Here is a 16,751-nt window from a genome sequence, read left to right as displayed (position 1 = left end):
AGTTCAAAACGGAATCAGGTCTGCTCTATTTCTGGTACACTTAACACTGTTTTCCTGACTATGAAATGAGATTAACTATTTAGGAAGCTGGATGAAATTTCAAAAGTATGACTTTGTCTCTATCCATGTCACAGACTAATCCTTGAGCAGAAAGGTCAGACTAATTTCTAATATAAGGGCAATTTGATGCCACGATCCATTATCTAAAAGCTTCTTAACTGCAGTTTTAATAACCTTACTTTTGGAAGCTAATATAAAGCATGTTGTATTTGGGAAATGTTCTACACATTATACTTGTACATGAACACGGAGAAGTACTGATTTTTGTCTGTTGAGGGTAGGTATATATCTGAATCTCAAACCCCAAATCTGAATTTGTCTTTATTTGCATCTCCTGTATTGCCACTGAAATGGTCCGATCATTTGCGCTCTGTAATTTATTCTGTTAATGTGCTGATTTCCCTTTGATGCATAAAAAGGAACAATTGATTCACAAAATGGATGCGCTAACTGGAAAATCAACTTATGTTAGTGGATTTATATAGAGTGCGGAGAGTGAGTAGTGTCAGTGAGGAAGGCATCGAGTGGATGGCTAAAAGACAGACCAATGTCAATGATGCTTATGAGGGACGGAATTGTTCAGAGGATGTGTCACTGATAGTTGGAGAACCTAGCTTGTGTTACCATGGACGTACAGTGGTATCACGTCCAACAGAACATTAGGTATTGATTTTTTAAAAAGACAGACATAAAACATTACTAGCTTAGCAACAGGGAATGGCCCATTTTAAATGGCCCATGAATGTAATATCAACAGGATTCTCTGCAGCGATTCACAAGATGCACTGCGGCAATTCACCAAGCTTGACCACTATCAACAAGAAAGACAAGAGCAGCAAGATGATGGGAACACCATGACCTCCCCTCCAAGTGACACACCACCCCCACTTGGATCATATACTGCCGTTACTTCATCGTTGCTGGGTTAATAGCCTGGATTTCCCCACCTAATACCATTGTGGGAGCACCAACATCACAAGGACTTACAACGATTCAAGATGGCCCATTGCCATCTTCTCAAGGCAACTAGGGATGGGTAATAAATGCGGCTTTGTCAGGGTTGTTCACATCGGGTGAAATTTTAAATAAAACATGGGCCGGAATTCCCCCCCCCCAAAAAAAAAGGTGGGTTTGGAGCGTGATGGCAGTTAAAGTGTTAAAAATGGGATTCCCAGCCTGCAATCTGCCCGCTTCCGGTTTTGCTGACCAACCCGCTCCCAGGGACTGTTAGCTCAATTTAAATATTGTAATGAGACTGGAAGCCTCTTTTTCACCGTCCATTTTGTGTTTAACTGCCTGTGGATGGGTTTCACACAATTTATGAAGCCCTGCAGTTAAACAGAGGCAGGGACTGCAGCATTCAGGAGGTAAGTGGCTTTATACCTAACTCCTGGATCCAGGATCCTGACCACGTCCACCCTCCATGATCGGAGACACCCCACGAGGCCTCCGATCACGCCCCCAGTCTTCCCCCCCCTCAATGATGATGATGAGGCCGGCCATTATCCTCCGGTGGCTGGCCCCAATCCTCTCTCCCTCCCCCTGCCGATTTCCGGCCAACCTCCCCCCGATCCCTAGCCATGATCCCTGGCCGATCCCCCCCACACTGCCGATTCCCGATCCCTGCCGATCCACTCCCACCCCCTGATCCCCGACCCCTACCAATCCTCTCTTCCCCAGCCCCGACCGATTGCCAATCCCTCTTCCCGCGAACCCTCCCCCGGACCGGCCCCTCGCCTAACCGCCCGCAGGGAGCCAGCCTCTCCAGCTGGCTGGCTGCGGGCGGGAATCCAAGGCCTCTCATTCAAATCTGGCCCATTTGTTAAAGCCTCCTCGGAGGCCCCCAGTCCGCCTCCCTTGAGAAAATTCCGGCCATGGTATTTCACGTTAAACTGGCTCATTTGATTTTACTTTTTATGTTCTTATGGAAAAGTGGACATTTTTCCTATAATATTGCCTGTACCACTGACTCATTCAGGAAAATTCCTAATCTATCACCACGAATATATAGTAATGGTGCAAAGAATTTTATAAAATTTTTGCATGACTTTTATTGCTGCTATAAAACCAATTGATAGAACATTACATTCAATATGTAAATGAACACGTCAAGTTATAGAACCAAATTAAACTTCAAGTCTCATTTACTAAATTTTACAACGTCATACAAGAAAGGTTAAATTACAGGTTTTTTTTTTCCTATTGACATTGAATTATGTTGTAAGTCAGCATTTTTACAATACTACCCATTGGGCCTGGCACTAAGTATGAACACTAAAAAGTTTATTCTGTGTTTTTCTAAAATCTTCTTAAAACTTGTTGGAGCTATTATGATGTATCCAAAATTAAACCCCGGACCACATACATTAATGGCTGTTAGTTAAAAACAGACTGAAACAAAAACAGCATATTTAAGAGTACATGGTCCTTTTTTTTTGCAGTGACAATAATTTAGACCCAGAATATTTTCTTTTGGTTGGAATATATAAAGTAAATGTAAAACAAAATTGATATACATCATATAAAATCGCCTTTCACAATTCTTGGACTCTGACTGTCCGTTTAAAAAAAAATTATGCCGGAGAATACGGATACTGCATAAATTTCAAGATGTTTGATGACAAATTTTTCCACTGTCGATTTAAAACCTAGCTTTGCTACACCGAAGGTAAATTACGAACAATTAGTAATCCAGCAGTTGATGAAAGAGAGTTACAAGTCCAAATCCCAACTCCAATTGATATTGGGTTAATTTTCATTTTGTGGTTGGCCTCCTACGTAGAACACAGTTTGGCAGTGGGGAATATAATTTTTGTAGGAGTTGGGGCGAAGAGGAGGTTTATTTTTTTTAGCAGAACCGGTTCGGTCCCATTGAACTACACCATGTTGGAGCTGATCACACAGCCCAACCCAAATGCTTTTATTTTCTTAACTGAAGGAGGATGTGTGTGGCAGTAAGGGGGCCGGCAAGAAGAGTGAAAGGATAACTTGGTGGGAGCTGAGGGATAATGGCTGGAACCATTCGTGAAAATTGAGGTATGGCAATACTCTCGAGGTTTGAGATGCAAAATCCAGTATCTGTACTTGCTGTAATGAGATAATAGCATTAAGGACTTAAGTGTTATATTCATGTCAAATAAATATTAAGCAAAAGCATACATGAATTTTATATGAACAGAAAGACAAAATTATACAATTTAAATACACCAACACTAGTTTAAATACTTGTACTGCTGTCTACATCATGTAAACACCATCCGACACATAATACAAAAGCAGCGTATACTTCAGCCAGGTGCTCACAACACTGATAGCCTGTATGCTCTTGACCAAAGCAGTTAATTGGTACCAAACAGAAACAATCACAATCTGATAAATGTACTGTAGCTTCAGGAAGCCTCACATGGAATCCTTTTGCGGAAAACAACAGCTTGTCTCGGTTGATACTGTTGTCTGCGCCTTTTTCTCTTTTCCCATTGACAGAGCAGTAACATTTTGAAAGTGTTTCTGAAGGTTTTGTTGCACAGTGCATAGCACATGGGATTCACCGTGCTGTTGACATAGCACAACCAATAGCCTAGGCGCCACAGTGCATCGCGAATGCATTTGTCGCAAAATGTGTTTACCAGTACCATTATGTTATAAGGTGTCCACGTGATAATAAAGGCAAGTAAAATTGCGCTGAGTGTCTGTGCAGCCTTTTTTTCTTTTACAAGTGACATTCTTTTACGTTTTGTAATCTGAGTTCTCGTTTTCGAGGCAAATGCTTTAGTAACTGTGGCTTCTCTGAAAGACAAAGGCATAGATGTGGATGACTTTGCTAAAGACGCAATGCCTCCGGAAGTCTTTGAAGGATGGATTGATGGCATTGACTGAACAGGAAGCTTGCCAAAATGCTGGTGGAAGCTATTGCCTTGCTCATCTGAGTCCTTGAACTCTTGTGATCTGAATTTTCTTTCCTTTGCATTAGCATCCCCTTTGGCAAGTTCATCTCTGCAAAGATCCATGTTATCTACATTTGTGGATTTAGATAGGCTGGCAGCCGTCTTAAGCCCAGGTAGGTTTAGCACAATGGAGTAAATTGCCCTTGTTTCTGATACCACATCATCCTCATCAGATGAAGCTGAATTATCCAAAGAGCCACCGCCATCATTGTTGTTCCAACTATCACTGCTGCTTGCCTCTTGTTCACCCTCAGTGTTGGCCTTCCATGTTTTTGCGGTTGGCCAAAAGTGGCACCTTCCATGCCGCTTTCTGCCTTTCGTTCCTGCCTGCTGCAGTTCATTGCTGCTGCAACTCCTGGAGCTGCCTGTTTGAGGAACAAAGTGTGTGGTTTCCATGTCGCTGGTAGAGGCCTGGAGAGCTGCCAGTTCTTTGGTGCGTTTCTCAGTTTCCTTGTAGATTCTCCAGTATAGGATTGTCATGATGGTGACAGGCAAGTAAAATGCAGCAATGGCAGTACCAAAAGTAATTATTGGTTCAGATAAAAACTGTATGAAACATTCATCGGGCGGCACAGTTCTTTCGCCAACAAAGTATTGCCAGAACAAAATGGCAGGGGCCCAGAGTATAAATGAGACTATCCAAGCCAGGCCAATCATTATTCCAGCTCTTTTAGGAGTTCGTTTAGCTCTGTAGGTGAGTGGTCGTGTAATTGATAAGTATCTGTCAAAACTTATAACTAGAAGATTCATGACAGAGGCATTGCTGGCAACATAATCAATAGCAAGCCAAAGGTCACAAGCTACGTTACCTAAAGCCCATCTGTCCATTATGATGTATGTCGTGTACAGGTTCATTGAAATCACTCCAATTATCACATCTGCAAAGGCGAGACTTAGAAGAAAGTAATTGTTCACTGTTTTTAATTGTTTGTTCACCTTAAATGCAACCATAACAAGAATGTTTCCTATGATCGTCACCAAGGAGAGTATTCCTGTGAAGAAGGCAATCAAAACGACTTGCCAAACGGTGTGGCCTCCAAGAGGGTCCGTTGTACTATTACTTATAACAGACGCATTCGATTCCAGAGAGATTGCGGGAGAATGTGCGGCTGAGCTGAACAAGCCATTGGCACTTCCATCTACTGGCCTGTCACCAAGAAACACTTTTTCTTGTGAGTCGTCATTCCAGGAGAGGCTGGAATTGAAAAACAAGGGGGAAGCTGTGCTGTTGTAGTCTGGGATCATTGTGGCCTTCTGGCATATTCTGTAAAAAAAAAAGAAAGCAAAATAATGGTTGGTTCTACGCAAAGAATAAACAGTGATGTAAGAAAACTACTAGGCACTTGGTCTAAGTGTTAAACAAAGCTTTAATCAACTGTTTTACAACATGGAGGTCTAGTTGTGTCCTTCACTAGTTCCTGTTAAGAATGTCCTGTGCAAGCTGGGCCCGTGCCCGAGTATTTATACTCTCCCTGGACAGCGCCACCCGCAGGCCGCTCAGTTGATTCATGTCAAATAGGATTTGTCAAAAAGGAACAACAAGGTCTTATCCTCGAGTGTTTGTGCTAACATACCCCCTCCACACTGCCGTACACACACTTCTTGTTTGTTACAACTCTCTGTCGCGCTTCAAGTGTCCCATTCACATTTCTGAGTTGCACGTCAAAAACTAAGTATAAGGAAGCATATGAACTCTCCAAGAACACAAAATAACAGAGCAGGGATGCTGCCATTCTCTTAATTGACCTTTGTATGAACCCAGTGTCTACTTAATAGCGATTAGACATAGCAGCCACACACCTACACTTTAACAACGATACATTGGCCGGGAATTTCCTCAGAGCTGCTCCAGCTCCACCACCGTCACTTGGCTGCAAGTAAACAGGGTTTTCACCGTGCTTTCATAGAAACATAGAAGATAGTAGCAGGAGTAGGCCATTCGGCCCCTCGAGCCTGTTCCGCCATTTAACGAGATCATGGCTGATCATCCAAATTCAGTACAAATTTCAGCAATGTTAGGGCAGCGAAGAAGGAGCAGCTCCCAGGAAATTCCTGTCAATTGTGTTTTATATAATTTACTGTTCCTGGAATTGTGAAAAGATGTACATCCTCTGACATACAATGAGTAGTGCCATAGGAGATCAGCTAGTATAAAAATTTCCGTGGCCTTCTCCTGCTTCCTTGTCAGAAATTTGGTAGGAGGTCAGAAGAACCACCAGGGAAATGGCGTGACCAGCATTTATGCCATTTCCCCAGGCGTTCTACTATTCTCCCGCCATAATTACAGCGAGAGTGAGAAAACCTCAGGAAATTCAGGGCTAGTATGCCTAGCATGCATTTTGTTCATCATGTCCCACTTCTGGTGTCACTTTAGCATCAGACTTTAAAAGTATGTAAATTTCATCTACTTAATTTGTTCAAATTTTGTATTCATAAAACAACAAGTCACAAGTCCACAGCTAGACTATGCGCTAATCAACACATAGCAAGCGGGCAAGCAAAACTACCCAATTAGAAAAGTCCCACTCGAAAACAGGTACCAATCAAATTCACCGAAAATTTTGTAAAGTCGGTTTGAGTCACCATCTTGAATTTTTCCCCAGTTGAAAAGTTAAAGGATAAAACAAAGATTTAGAGCATAAGAAACCCATAAACACAACACATTCTGCATAAAATTCTTAATTATATTCATGCACAATGTTGTAAATCCATGGAAAACCTGTTCTGAATTTGGAGCACTTGGCTGAAGTTTGCATTTATTGAGTTGGCTTTTGCTGATGGTTTTTCTGTAAGTTTCCTCCTGATTGGCTGCTGTCCCTGCCAATCATGGCATGCCCAATCCCCTCTTCATTTTGGTTCCAGAAGAGGGTTGTGCTAAGACTTGCTGTTTGTAAGCCCTATCCCCTTGCAATCCAACCTAAAAATAACATGACGAAATGTCAACGACCTGAAACGTTAACTCTGTTTCTCTCTCATACAGACGCTGCCTGACCTGCTGAGTATTTCCAGCATTTTCTGTTTTTATCTCAGATTTCCAGCATCCGCAGTATTTTGCTTTTGTATACTGAAAAAAACCTGTTCCTTCTTCAGTCAATCTTTTCAAAATAAAATAAATAGCTATCCAATTTCTTCCGAGTAAATATTGCTGAAGAATCAGTTCAGGTTACATAGAATTACACAATGTACAGCATAGAGACAGGCTATTCTGGCCAGCTGGTCTATGCTGGTATTCATGCTCCACATGAGCCTCCTCCCACCCCTCTTCATCTAACCTGCTCAGCATAACCTTTTATATAAAAACTGTTTACAACATGCTAAATGTTGACAAATTTGGAAGCTTTATATTTTACAATGAATTCTAAATAGTTGCAGGATCTGACTTAATATCGGGTGCTTTCGGCCCGGAGGTTGAAAATTACAAGCAGCTTGCAATCTGCACGGTTCCCTCATCAAACAACAAATTCTGATTATCTGGAGGACCTATTTATTTTATAATTGGGCGCTGTGGTCTTAAAGGTACATAGCTGATACTTAGTGGGATAATACATTGTGCATTGCATGGCACAGTATTCTTGTCATCTGTAAGCAGCAGTGCAGAAGATATGCTAATAAATTTACAAAACTCACAAAAATAAAGATGGGAAGAAATGCAGTATGCAGTGCAGTCCTTCCAACTGGAGCCAGCACTTGCATAATACTTCTGAAGCTGGTCTGCTGGGAGCTCAGTCTCAGTTCTCATCGTCTGCACAGCTGTATGTTTTTAGCGGTGCAGTCGGAGAAGGGAAACTGGCACCCAAGAAACTTAATTCTTTTTTAAAAATATTTGTTCCTGGGATGTGGGCGCCGCTAGCAAGACCAGCATTTATTGCCCATCCCATTGCCCTCGAGAAGGTGGTGGTGAGCCACCTTCTTGAACCGCTGCAGTCTTATTATTGTGTTTTGTAACAAAGGGCAGTTAAGAGTCAACCACTTTGTGGGTCTGGAGTCACATATAGGCCAGACCAGGTAAGGAAGACTGATTTCCCTTCCCTAAAGGACATTAGTGAACCAGATGGGTTTTTATAACAATCCATCAGATTTCAGTAGTAATTATTCCAGATTTATTTAATTAACTGAATTTAAATTCCCTAGCTGCTGTGGTGGGATTTGAACTCATATCTGCCAGATTACTAGCCCAGTGACATTACCACTAGGGTACTGTTCCCTTGCAGCAACAGTGTGAAAACAATGGCCTCGAGTGAAAACAAGTATTCAAAATCAAAAGGAAATTTCAACTACTATGGAAAGGAAGCTCGGGAATAGAATTTGACACTAACCTAAAACCTGGCTTCAAGTTCAGTTGAGAATGAAAGGGTTTTTTGTCTTCTGTTTCTGACAACTGTAAAATTCTTAAGTAAGCATTTACATGCAAATAATTTGTGTGTGTGTGTGGGGCGGGGGGAGATACTTTGAGCAAAAGTGCTCAACAACAAGGCCACAAAAATGAATAAACTCCACCCACAAATCAGTTGTTGAGATCAGAAAATGTTGAACATAATTACTGCGAAGGAGATGATTTGTCATAAGGCTTCACCCTACATGGGCTGCCAAGGTTAATCCCAAGATTGGCAAAATAACCAGGATGATAGCATAGACCCCTTATTGTTTCAGTTTGAAAGGGACTGTGAGTTGAGACATCCCACAAACTGGCTCGTCTGGCTTTGGCACACATTCTTCAACATCTGCAACCTGTCGCCTTTTTAAACTCATGAAGATGCACTTCATTTTAAAACACATCCCATAAACATAACACAATTGCGAAATCTTCTCCAGTGAAGAAAAAAAAGATCAAAAATCCCAAAACAGTAGCTAAGTAAAATCAGAAAATAAAGGAGAGAAGATTAGAAAAAATGGTGAGTTGGGAAAGGCTTTCGTCTAAAGGATGGGACAGAGTAGACAGAAGCAGTCTGTTTCCTGTGGTTGATATGATAAGAATGGCTGACAGGCTGAGCAATTGATCCATCAACAGTCATTATTCGGGAGACTTTCACTGTCCATGGGGAAGCTTTGTAAGAAAGAAAATGGATTGGAGAGCTGAAAAGAAGAATGAGAGGTAGAAAAGATTTTAGAAATTCAGAAGGAGAATGAAATGGGCCTGAAGAAGGATGGCTCTGAGAAAGGATAAAGCTTGGGAAACAGATTGCTGGATGGGATGGAAAATTCAGCCATATATGAGAACATTGAAAAACCATTTTAACAGTGGCAATAAGAGACATGTAAAACATGGAGTCTAAATGAGTTTGGTAAGTACAATACATGGAGAACAAGCAAATATTAATCCATTTGAGAGGCTGGAAAACAGGTTGCCAATATCACTCAGTTAATTCCATTGCTCTCCATTAATGCTTCATAATCATTTAATTTTCACGTGATAGGATATTTCATGTGATCCCTGGAACATTTCTTCATTAGTACTACACCCTACAAAAAATCAAAAATTGGAGTCTCAAATTCTCTTTGGAAACATCTCTGTCCAGTTGATGGCACTCAACACATACAAATATATTTAGCCCACAAATACATCTCACTAAGTTCTGCGTGCCCTCCAAATGGTATGTCACAAAGTGAGCCCAATTTACAGTGTGCAATTTACACAAGTGGTCTCACGTGCCACTGCTTTGCGCTCACTGCATAAGATACACATCAAGCCCATAAGTTCCTTGTAACTTATACTTCTCAATGCTTATTTTGCTTTGTACTAAGTCTGTGGACCTTATATATTGAAGGAGGCACCTGAGTGACTCAGGTTTATGGCAACTATTGTTGCTTTTGCCTAAGTTGTAGAATAGCCACTATTTTTCACTGGAATGAAACTATGTTATTCACTCTAAGTTCCAGACAGTGGCTCAGTTGGTAGCACTCCTCGCCTCTGAGTCAGAAGGTTGTGGGTTCAAGTCCCACTCCAGAGGCTTGAGCACTAACATCTAGGCTGACACTCTGGTGCAGTTGGAGGTGCCGTCTTTCAGATGAGATGTTAAACTGAGGTCCCGTCTACTCTCTCAGGTGGACGGAAAAGATCCCATGGCACTATTTCGAAGAAGAGCAGGGGAGTTATCCCTGGTGTCCTGGTCAATATTTATCCCTCAATCAGCATCACTAAAACAGATGATCTGGTCATTATCACATTGCTGTTTGTGGGAGTTTGCTGTGTGCAGTTTGGTTGCTGCTTTTCCTATATTACAACAGAGACCACACTTCAGAAAGCACTTCATTGGCTGTAAAGCGCTTTGGGATGTCCAGTGGCCATGAAAGGTGCTATATAAATGCAAGTCTTTCTTTCTCTACCCGGCACAGGCATGATGGGCTGAATGGCTTCCTCCTGTGCTGTATGATTACATTCTATGAAAAGAAAACAACTGTCAAGTGAAGGATAATTAATTGTTTTGTTTCTAAGTTATTTGATTTTCCCTCATTTCACTGCTCACAGTTGCACCCATGCTTTGCATCCTACTCTGGCTGAGAGGCTGCAGAAACAACCTGCTTCCAGGCTGCTCTCTGTTGTGCTTTCGTGATGAAAATTAGGTATCCTTTCCGGGGCAGTGTGATGGAGCAGTGGGCTGAAGCTCCAATGGTATGGCTGAAATTTGGCGCTCTCTCTCTGGGGAGTTGTAGGATTGTGTCTTCGTCCTGCTACCCTGTGGCACAGCAGGTTGGAGCCTCAGCTTGCTGCAGCACTGTACTGCTCCAAGAAGATTACGTAATTACCTTAACGCCCATTGAGGATCCTGTATGAAATGTGTGATCATACAGAGAGCACTGGGGAAACTGGATACAATACTTAATCTAACAAGTAGCATATAACAACAACTGAACAGTATGAACACATTTATAGCATATACTTGCAAACTAACTTGGGCTCTTACCAGCACAAGACACATTGGATTTCTTTTCACAGCACACACATTCTCAATGATGGCAGCCTTTTATACTGTCCTGCGGGCAGCCTGCCAACTAATGCTTGAAGTAGTGCTTGAAGTCCGTATCATGGAACGTGCAACAATCTCCTATTATGGTAGCTCCCCACAGAATATAGCGATCATCTTGATTTAGTCTTGAAGAAAACTCTTAAATATGTTGTTGACAAGATACACAATGGAATTCAATAGTTTACAGGACACTACACCACTGAGTGAACGGGCAGGCACAGCTTATTTGACTGTGGTCCCACGAGTTATCTTTCTCACATCAGTTGGTGGTTTATTTCATCTTAAATTACCGTTTCTCATTGTTTAACATTTGTTTTGCATCTTCCAAATAGATTTCAATATATAGTGTACATTTAGTGTAATGTTGGACAGAGAATGATTGATGAGAATGGATTTTTGAACATTGTTGTGGTGCTATGGAATTCCTGTTATTAAACCATTTATCAGCAGGAAAGAGAAGTGGCGAGACTTCACCTATCTGGTGGAATCCAAGTGAAGGAAACAGATTCGAACTTTGATATGGGTTTGTGTACGTCAGGATTGTAATTATGTGGAATTGGTTGTACAACTGTGCAGTGATTTATTAAATCATAAATAAACCTGAATGTTACAACTGCTCCTTTTGTAAAACACCACTCTCAACAAATGCACTTATTTGAAAAGTGTCTTTTTCCTCTCTCACAAAGTCGAGGGGTAAAATTTCCAGCCCACAGGTTCCAAATTGGGTATCAAGTTGGGTGAAATACATGTAACAATAACCACATCAATACAAAAATATCTTGCATTTATATAGCTCCTTTAACATAGTAAAATATCCCAAGGTGCTTCACAGGAGCAATTATCAAAAAATAATTTGATACTGAGCCACAGAAGGGGATATTAGGACAGGTGAAAGAGGTAGGTTTTAAGGAGCTTCTTAAAGGAGGAGAGTGAGGTAGAGAGGTGGAGCGGTTTAGGGAGGGAATTCCAGAGCTTAGGACCCAGGCAGCTGAAGGCACGGTCACCAATGGTGGAGCGATTTAAATCGGGAATGCGCAAGAGGCCAGTATTGGAGGAGCGCAGAGGTTTCGGAGGGTTGTAGGACTGGAGGCGGTTACAGAGATAGGGAGGGGTGAGGCTATGGTGGGATTTGAAAACCAGGATGAGAATTTTGAAATCGAGGTGTTGCCGGACCGGGAGCCAATTTAGGTCAACGAGCACAGGGGTGATTCCACTGCACCGCAGAGAGGACCTGCGGGAAGGAGGGAGGAGGACAGTAGCAATATGTGTGTGTGTGTGTGTGTGTGTGCTAGGCCGTTGTAGCAGAGCCTGGTCTCCAATCGTCTTGGATCCCCTTGCCATTGGACCAAGACCTTGCTCTGTCAAGCCCGTGTGGTAGCTGGTGTGCAACAGCCACCCCACGTTAAAAGAATTCACGCACAGGCATCTTCCACCCTTTAAAATTAAGTTCGGGACCTGGAACGTCAGGACCCTCATGGCTTGCATTGGACTCATCAGTCACCTGAGAACTAATTTTTAATGTGGAAGCAAGTCATCCTCAGTTCCGAGGGAATGCCTAAGAAGAAGAAGAAGATTCCACTGCACCGCCTATATAGTTCACACTCGTGCCCAATAGCAGAAATGTAATTTTGCAAAACAAATAATATTTATACACTTAGGAATTTCCTGTTTATTTCTGGTATATGAGTCACTTTTTTTTTTAAAAAGGTGGCAGTATTGAAATTCAATTATATTGAACGTTTATTTCTAAGTACAGTCTTTTGTCAAACTCATCAAAAAAAAAATCATCTCATGTCATCTTTCTCCAAACATCGTAAGAAATAGGAGCAGGAGTAGACCATACGGCCCATTGACCTGCACCGCCAGTCAATAAGATCATGCTGAACTTCTACATCAACTCTACTTTCCTGCCCTATGCACATATCCCTTGATTCCCTTGGTGCCCAAAAATTTATCGACCTCGGTCTTGTTAAAATGCAATGTGAAATGTCAGGTAAGGTTTACGTTTTTTTGTGAATTGCAGCACATTCCACTGAGGAATTGATGGCAGGTTACACGTCACTGCTGACCTGATCTTCTGTCCAGATCTCAGGAAAGATAAATGTGCGTTTTAATGATCTTGCGAGATAAATCTGCAGCCAAGGTGGATAATGCTGCTTCGGAGGGGCAGCCACCCACTCGAGTGCTGTAAAATACTTCCGTGGGAAGCCTTTTGAGCCTTGCCCCAGTGTGTTAGAAATCCAGCATTGAAAACTGTGGGTGTGCTTGCATATTCCCGCCAAAGTATCAGCGATATATCATGAGCCCAACATTAGACAAGGTGCCCTTGAAAAGTCTGCAGTTGACATTCAGTGGAATTGCCACTACAACGAGTCTTCAGTCCTCTGACACTGATAACAGCTGGACTTGAACACACTTGCTTTAAGCTGTGATGCTGTGCCTCATGGTGCTCTGTCATTACTTGCAGTGAGACCTGGCTGGATCCCATCTGTTCAGAGATACAGGAAATTAAAATACTGATTGCCTTTTAAACGTGGCCTCTTATCCTGATGTGTTAGTTCCACAAAAATTTTTATTGCAGTAGCTGATACCTTGAATGATGTATGGTATTTCGTGCGAGTCCAATCAACGTTGTAAAGGATTAAAACATGCGAGTGATAGAACATATGTAAGACATAATTTTTATCTAAATAAATCTATAAGGCAAACAGTGAACTAATGAACAAATAATTGCAAAACGATTTGGTTACACCTGTCACTTGAGAGCTGAAAAGGATAAAAGAAAATGCAAAAAGCTGGTAATCTGAAATAACCTGGAAATACTCAGCGAACAGTGAAGAATTAGGCCCAAGGGCAAATGGAGCTAGATGTTCGAAATACACAGCAGGTTTATTCTTTGCAAAAGGACAGCGTCATGTTTCACTGGTAGAGCTGTTGCCAATACGCCGAAGTCTCACAACCAGTTTACACTCAAAATATGAACCTGTCCTTTCTCTTTACAGATGTTGACAGACTTTTAAAGAGTACAAGTTGTTGTTGAAAGACCTTGTAAAAAATTATATTCATTATAGTAGAGGCTGACATCCTTTTCTGTGTAATTTTAGCGCAATAGGCTATCAGAAAATTTTAATCTGTAGATGCCTTTGGTAACCAGAGCTAGTTTTTTGTTTCATATTTTTTTAATTTGTTTTAAGGAAGTGCACTGTCAAATATCTGGTCCCACTTGGGTCCAATTCTTCGCTATTAGTACAATCCTTTCATTTGCGAATGTTTTGTGATGATTAGGCAAGACACTTGGCAAATAGAATGGCCTGGAAATTGCGGTTGGAGGCTTGCCGCCCGCATATGTCTCTGAACCGCAAGAAAACTCCGTACTTACCTACTGCCTCCGGAGCTTCTGACTCTTGCGGTCCTGGGCCTGCAGGCGTGCGCCTGCGTGAAGGCCCACGCATCCCAGGGGCGCTTACGGTTCGTGAGCGTCCCTGGGATCACGTGGGCCGGCTCAACCAATGACACCCCATAAGCAGAATAGGAATCCCCATAAAAATATATTTTAACAACACTGAAATAAAAATAAATGATTTTCAGATTCCAAGTTAATTGAAATACCATTCAATTAAACATTTAAAATAAAAATTTAATTTTTTGAATAATAAATTTAAACATTTTTAATAGGGACAAAATTGACCTTTCTAAAAATTCATTTAATGGATGTGGGCGTCGCTGGCAAGGCCTAAACTAATTTAAATGCAAGTGAATGTTTAAATCATTTTAAAAATTGTATTTTAACATTTATTTAAACCCTTATGTTGGTAAAACGAAGGCCTTACGCCTGCTTTTACCAGGCGTAAGAGTTTGGTGGGTATCTGCTGGGCAGTAGTTGGGCAAAGAGCCCAACCCTGTGCCAGCGAAAGTCAATTTCCAGCGGATGGGTACAATCCGTCAAGGAGAAACTTAACAGATCACAAGTTCCAGGTTTTCGCGCACGCGCATCGCATGTGGAAACCTGGAACTTGCGGGGCACTTACGATGGCGTACGCCATCATAGGCCCCGTAAAATCCAAGCCACTGTCTTTCCTTTTTAGGCACCCATTTAATACTTTTTAAATGTTGCCTCGGAAGACAGCCTTCTCTTATACCAATGTGACATTTCTACTTCCCACACCAATGATTTTGTGGCCTCTTTGAATGAAATGAGAAGACGTGAGATTTCATTCAAAGCCCGGGACACCTGAAAATAGGTCCCACGAATTTAGCGGTGGGTGCAACGCCTGCACAGATTGTGCAACAACCCCCAATGGTGTCACTAAGTTGGCGTTCCTGTGTGCATGGGGCAGACGGGTACCAGAAAGGCACCCACAGTGATGCTCACGCGCCCCTGTCCCATGCAAATGAGGATCCCTCCCACTGACACCGCAAACTCCAGTGGGGTTGGTTCTGGAGGGCACAGCCGGGTATGAGTCATAGAGTTAGTCATAGAGTTTTACAGCACAGAAAGAGGCCCTTCGGCCCATCGTGTCTGCGCCGCCCATCCATCCCTGTCCAGTCTAATCCCATTTTCCAGCATTTGGTCCATAGCCTTGTATGCAATGGCATTTCAAGTGCTCATCCAAATGCTTCTTGAATGTTGTGAGGGTTCCTGCCTCTACCACCCTTTCAGGCATTGAGTTCCACATTCCAACCACCCTCTGGGTGAAAAAGTTCCTCCTCAAATCCCCTCTAAATCTCCTGCCCCTTACCCTGAATCTATGCCCCCTTGTTATTGACCCCCCTACTAAGGGGAAAAGTTCCTCTTTATCTACCCTATCTATGCCCCTCATCATTTTGTACACCTCAATCAGGTCCCCCCTCAGCCTTCTTTGCTCCAAGGAAAACAACCCCAGCCTGTCCAGCCTCTCTTCATAGCTGAGGCACTCCATCCCAGGTAACATCCTGGTGAATCTTCTCTGCACCCTCTCCAAAGCAATCACATCCTTCCTATAGTGAGGCGACCAGAACTGCACACAGTACTCCAGCTGTGGCCTCACCAGCGTTTTGTACAGCTCCATCATAACCTCCCTGCTCTTATATTCTATGCCTCGGCTAATGAAGGCAAGTATCCCATATGCCTTTTTAACCACCTTATCGACCTGTTCCGCTGCCTTCAGGGATCTATGTACATGTACACCAAGGTCCCTCTGACCCTCTGTACTTCCTAGGGTCCTACCACTCATTGTGTATTCCCTTGCCTTATTTGTCCGTCCAAAATGCATCACCTCGCACTTTTCAGGGTTAAATTCCATTTGCCACTTTTCCGCCCATCTGACCAACCCGTTTATATCTTCCTGTAGCCTGAGGCTTTCCTCCTCGCAATTTACCACCCCACCAATTTTCGTGTCATCTGCGAACTTACTGATCATACCTTTTACATTCTCATCCAAATCATTTATGTAGATCACAAACAACAAGGGACCCAGCACCGATCCCTGAGGTACCCCACTGGACACAGGCTTCCAGTCACAAAAGCAACCTTCGACCATCACCCTCTGCCTCCTGCCACTCAGCCAGTTTAGGATCCAACGTGCCAAGGCACCCTGGATCCCATGGGCTCTTACCTTCTTGACCAGTCTCCTATGCAGGACTTTGTCAAAAGCTTTACTGAAGTCCATGTAAACCACATCCACAGCATTTCCCTCATCCACCCCCCTAGTCACCCCCTCGAAAAATTCAATCAGATTTGTCAGACATGATTTACCCTTGACAAAGCCATGCTGACTATCCCCGATTAATCCTTGCCTCTCCA

At 42.5% G+C, this 16,751-nt stretch overlaps 1 protein-coding gene across 1 annotated transcript in view; it reads right to left on the bottom strand.

The window, feature by feature from the left end:
* Positions 1-2,086: 2,086 nt before the first annotated feature.
* Positions 2,087-16,751, bottom strand: part of chrm3b (cholinergic receptor, muscarinic 3b) — a 277,943-nt gene continuing 263,278 nt past the window's right edge. The window contains exon 4 of the mRNA XM_085980266.1: positions 2,087-5,268. Within this exon, the coding sequence (XP_085836392.1) occupies positions 3,450-5,249 (1,800 nt within the window). The 5' untranslated portion in view covers positions 5,250-5,268 and the 3' untranslated portion in view covers positions 2,087-3,449. The remainder of the gene's footprint in view (positions 5,269-16,751) is intronic.

The sequence above is a fragment of the Somniosus microcephalus genome, chromosome 3, assembly GCF_052327205.1.
Source record: "Somniosus microcephalus isolate GS21.2 chromosome 3, FLI_Smic_1.0, whole genome shotgun sequence".
In the NCBI taxonomy this organism is placed as follows: domain Eukaryota; kingdom Metazoa; phylum Chordata; class Chondrichthyes; order Squaliformes; family Somniosidae; genus Somniosus; species Somniosus microcephalus.
The sequence above is the reverse complement of the archived record's forward strand: the minus strand, read 5'-3'. Positions and strand labels throughout refer to the sequence as shown.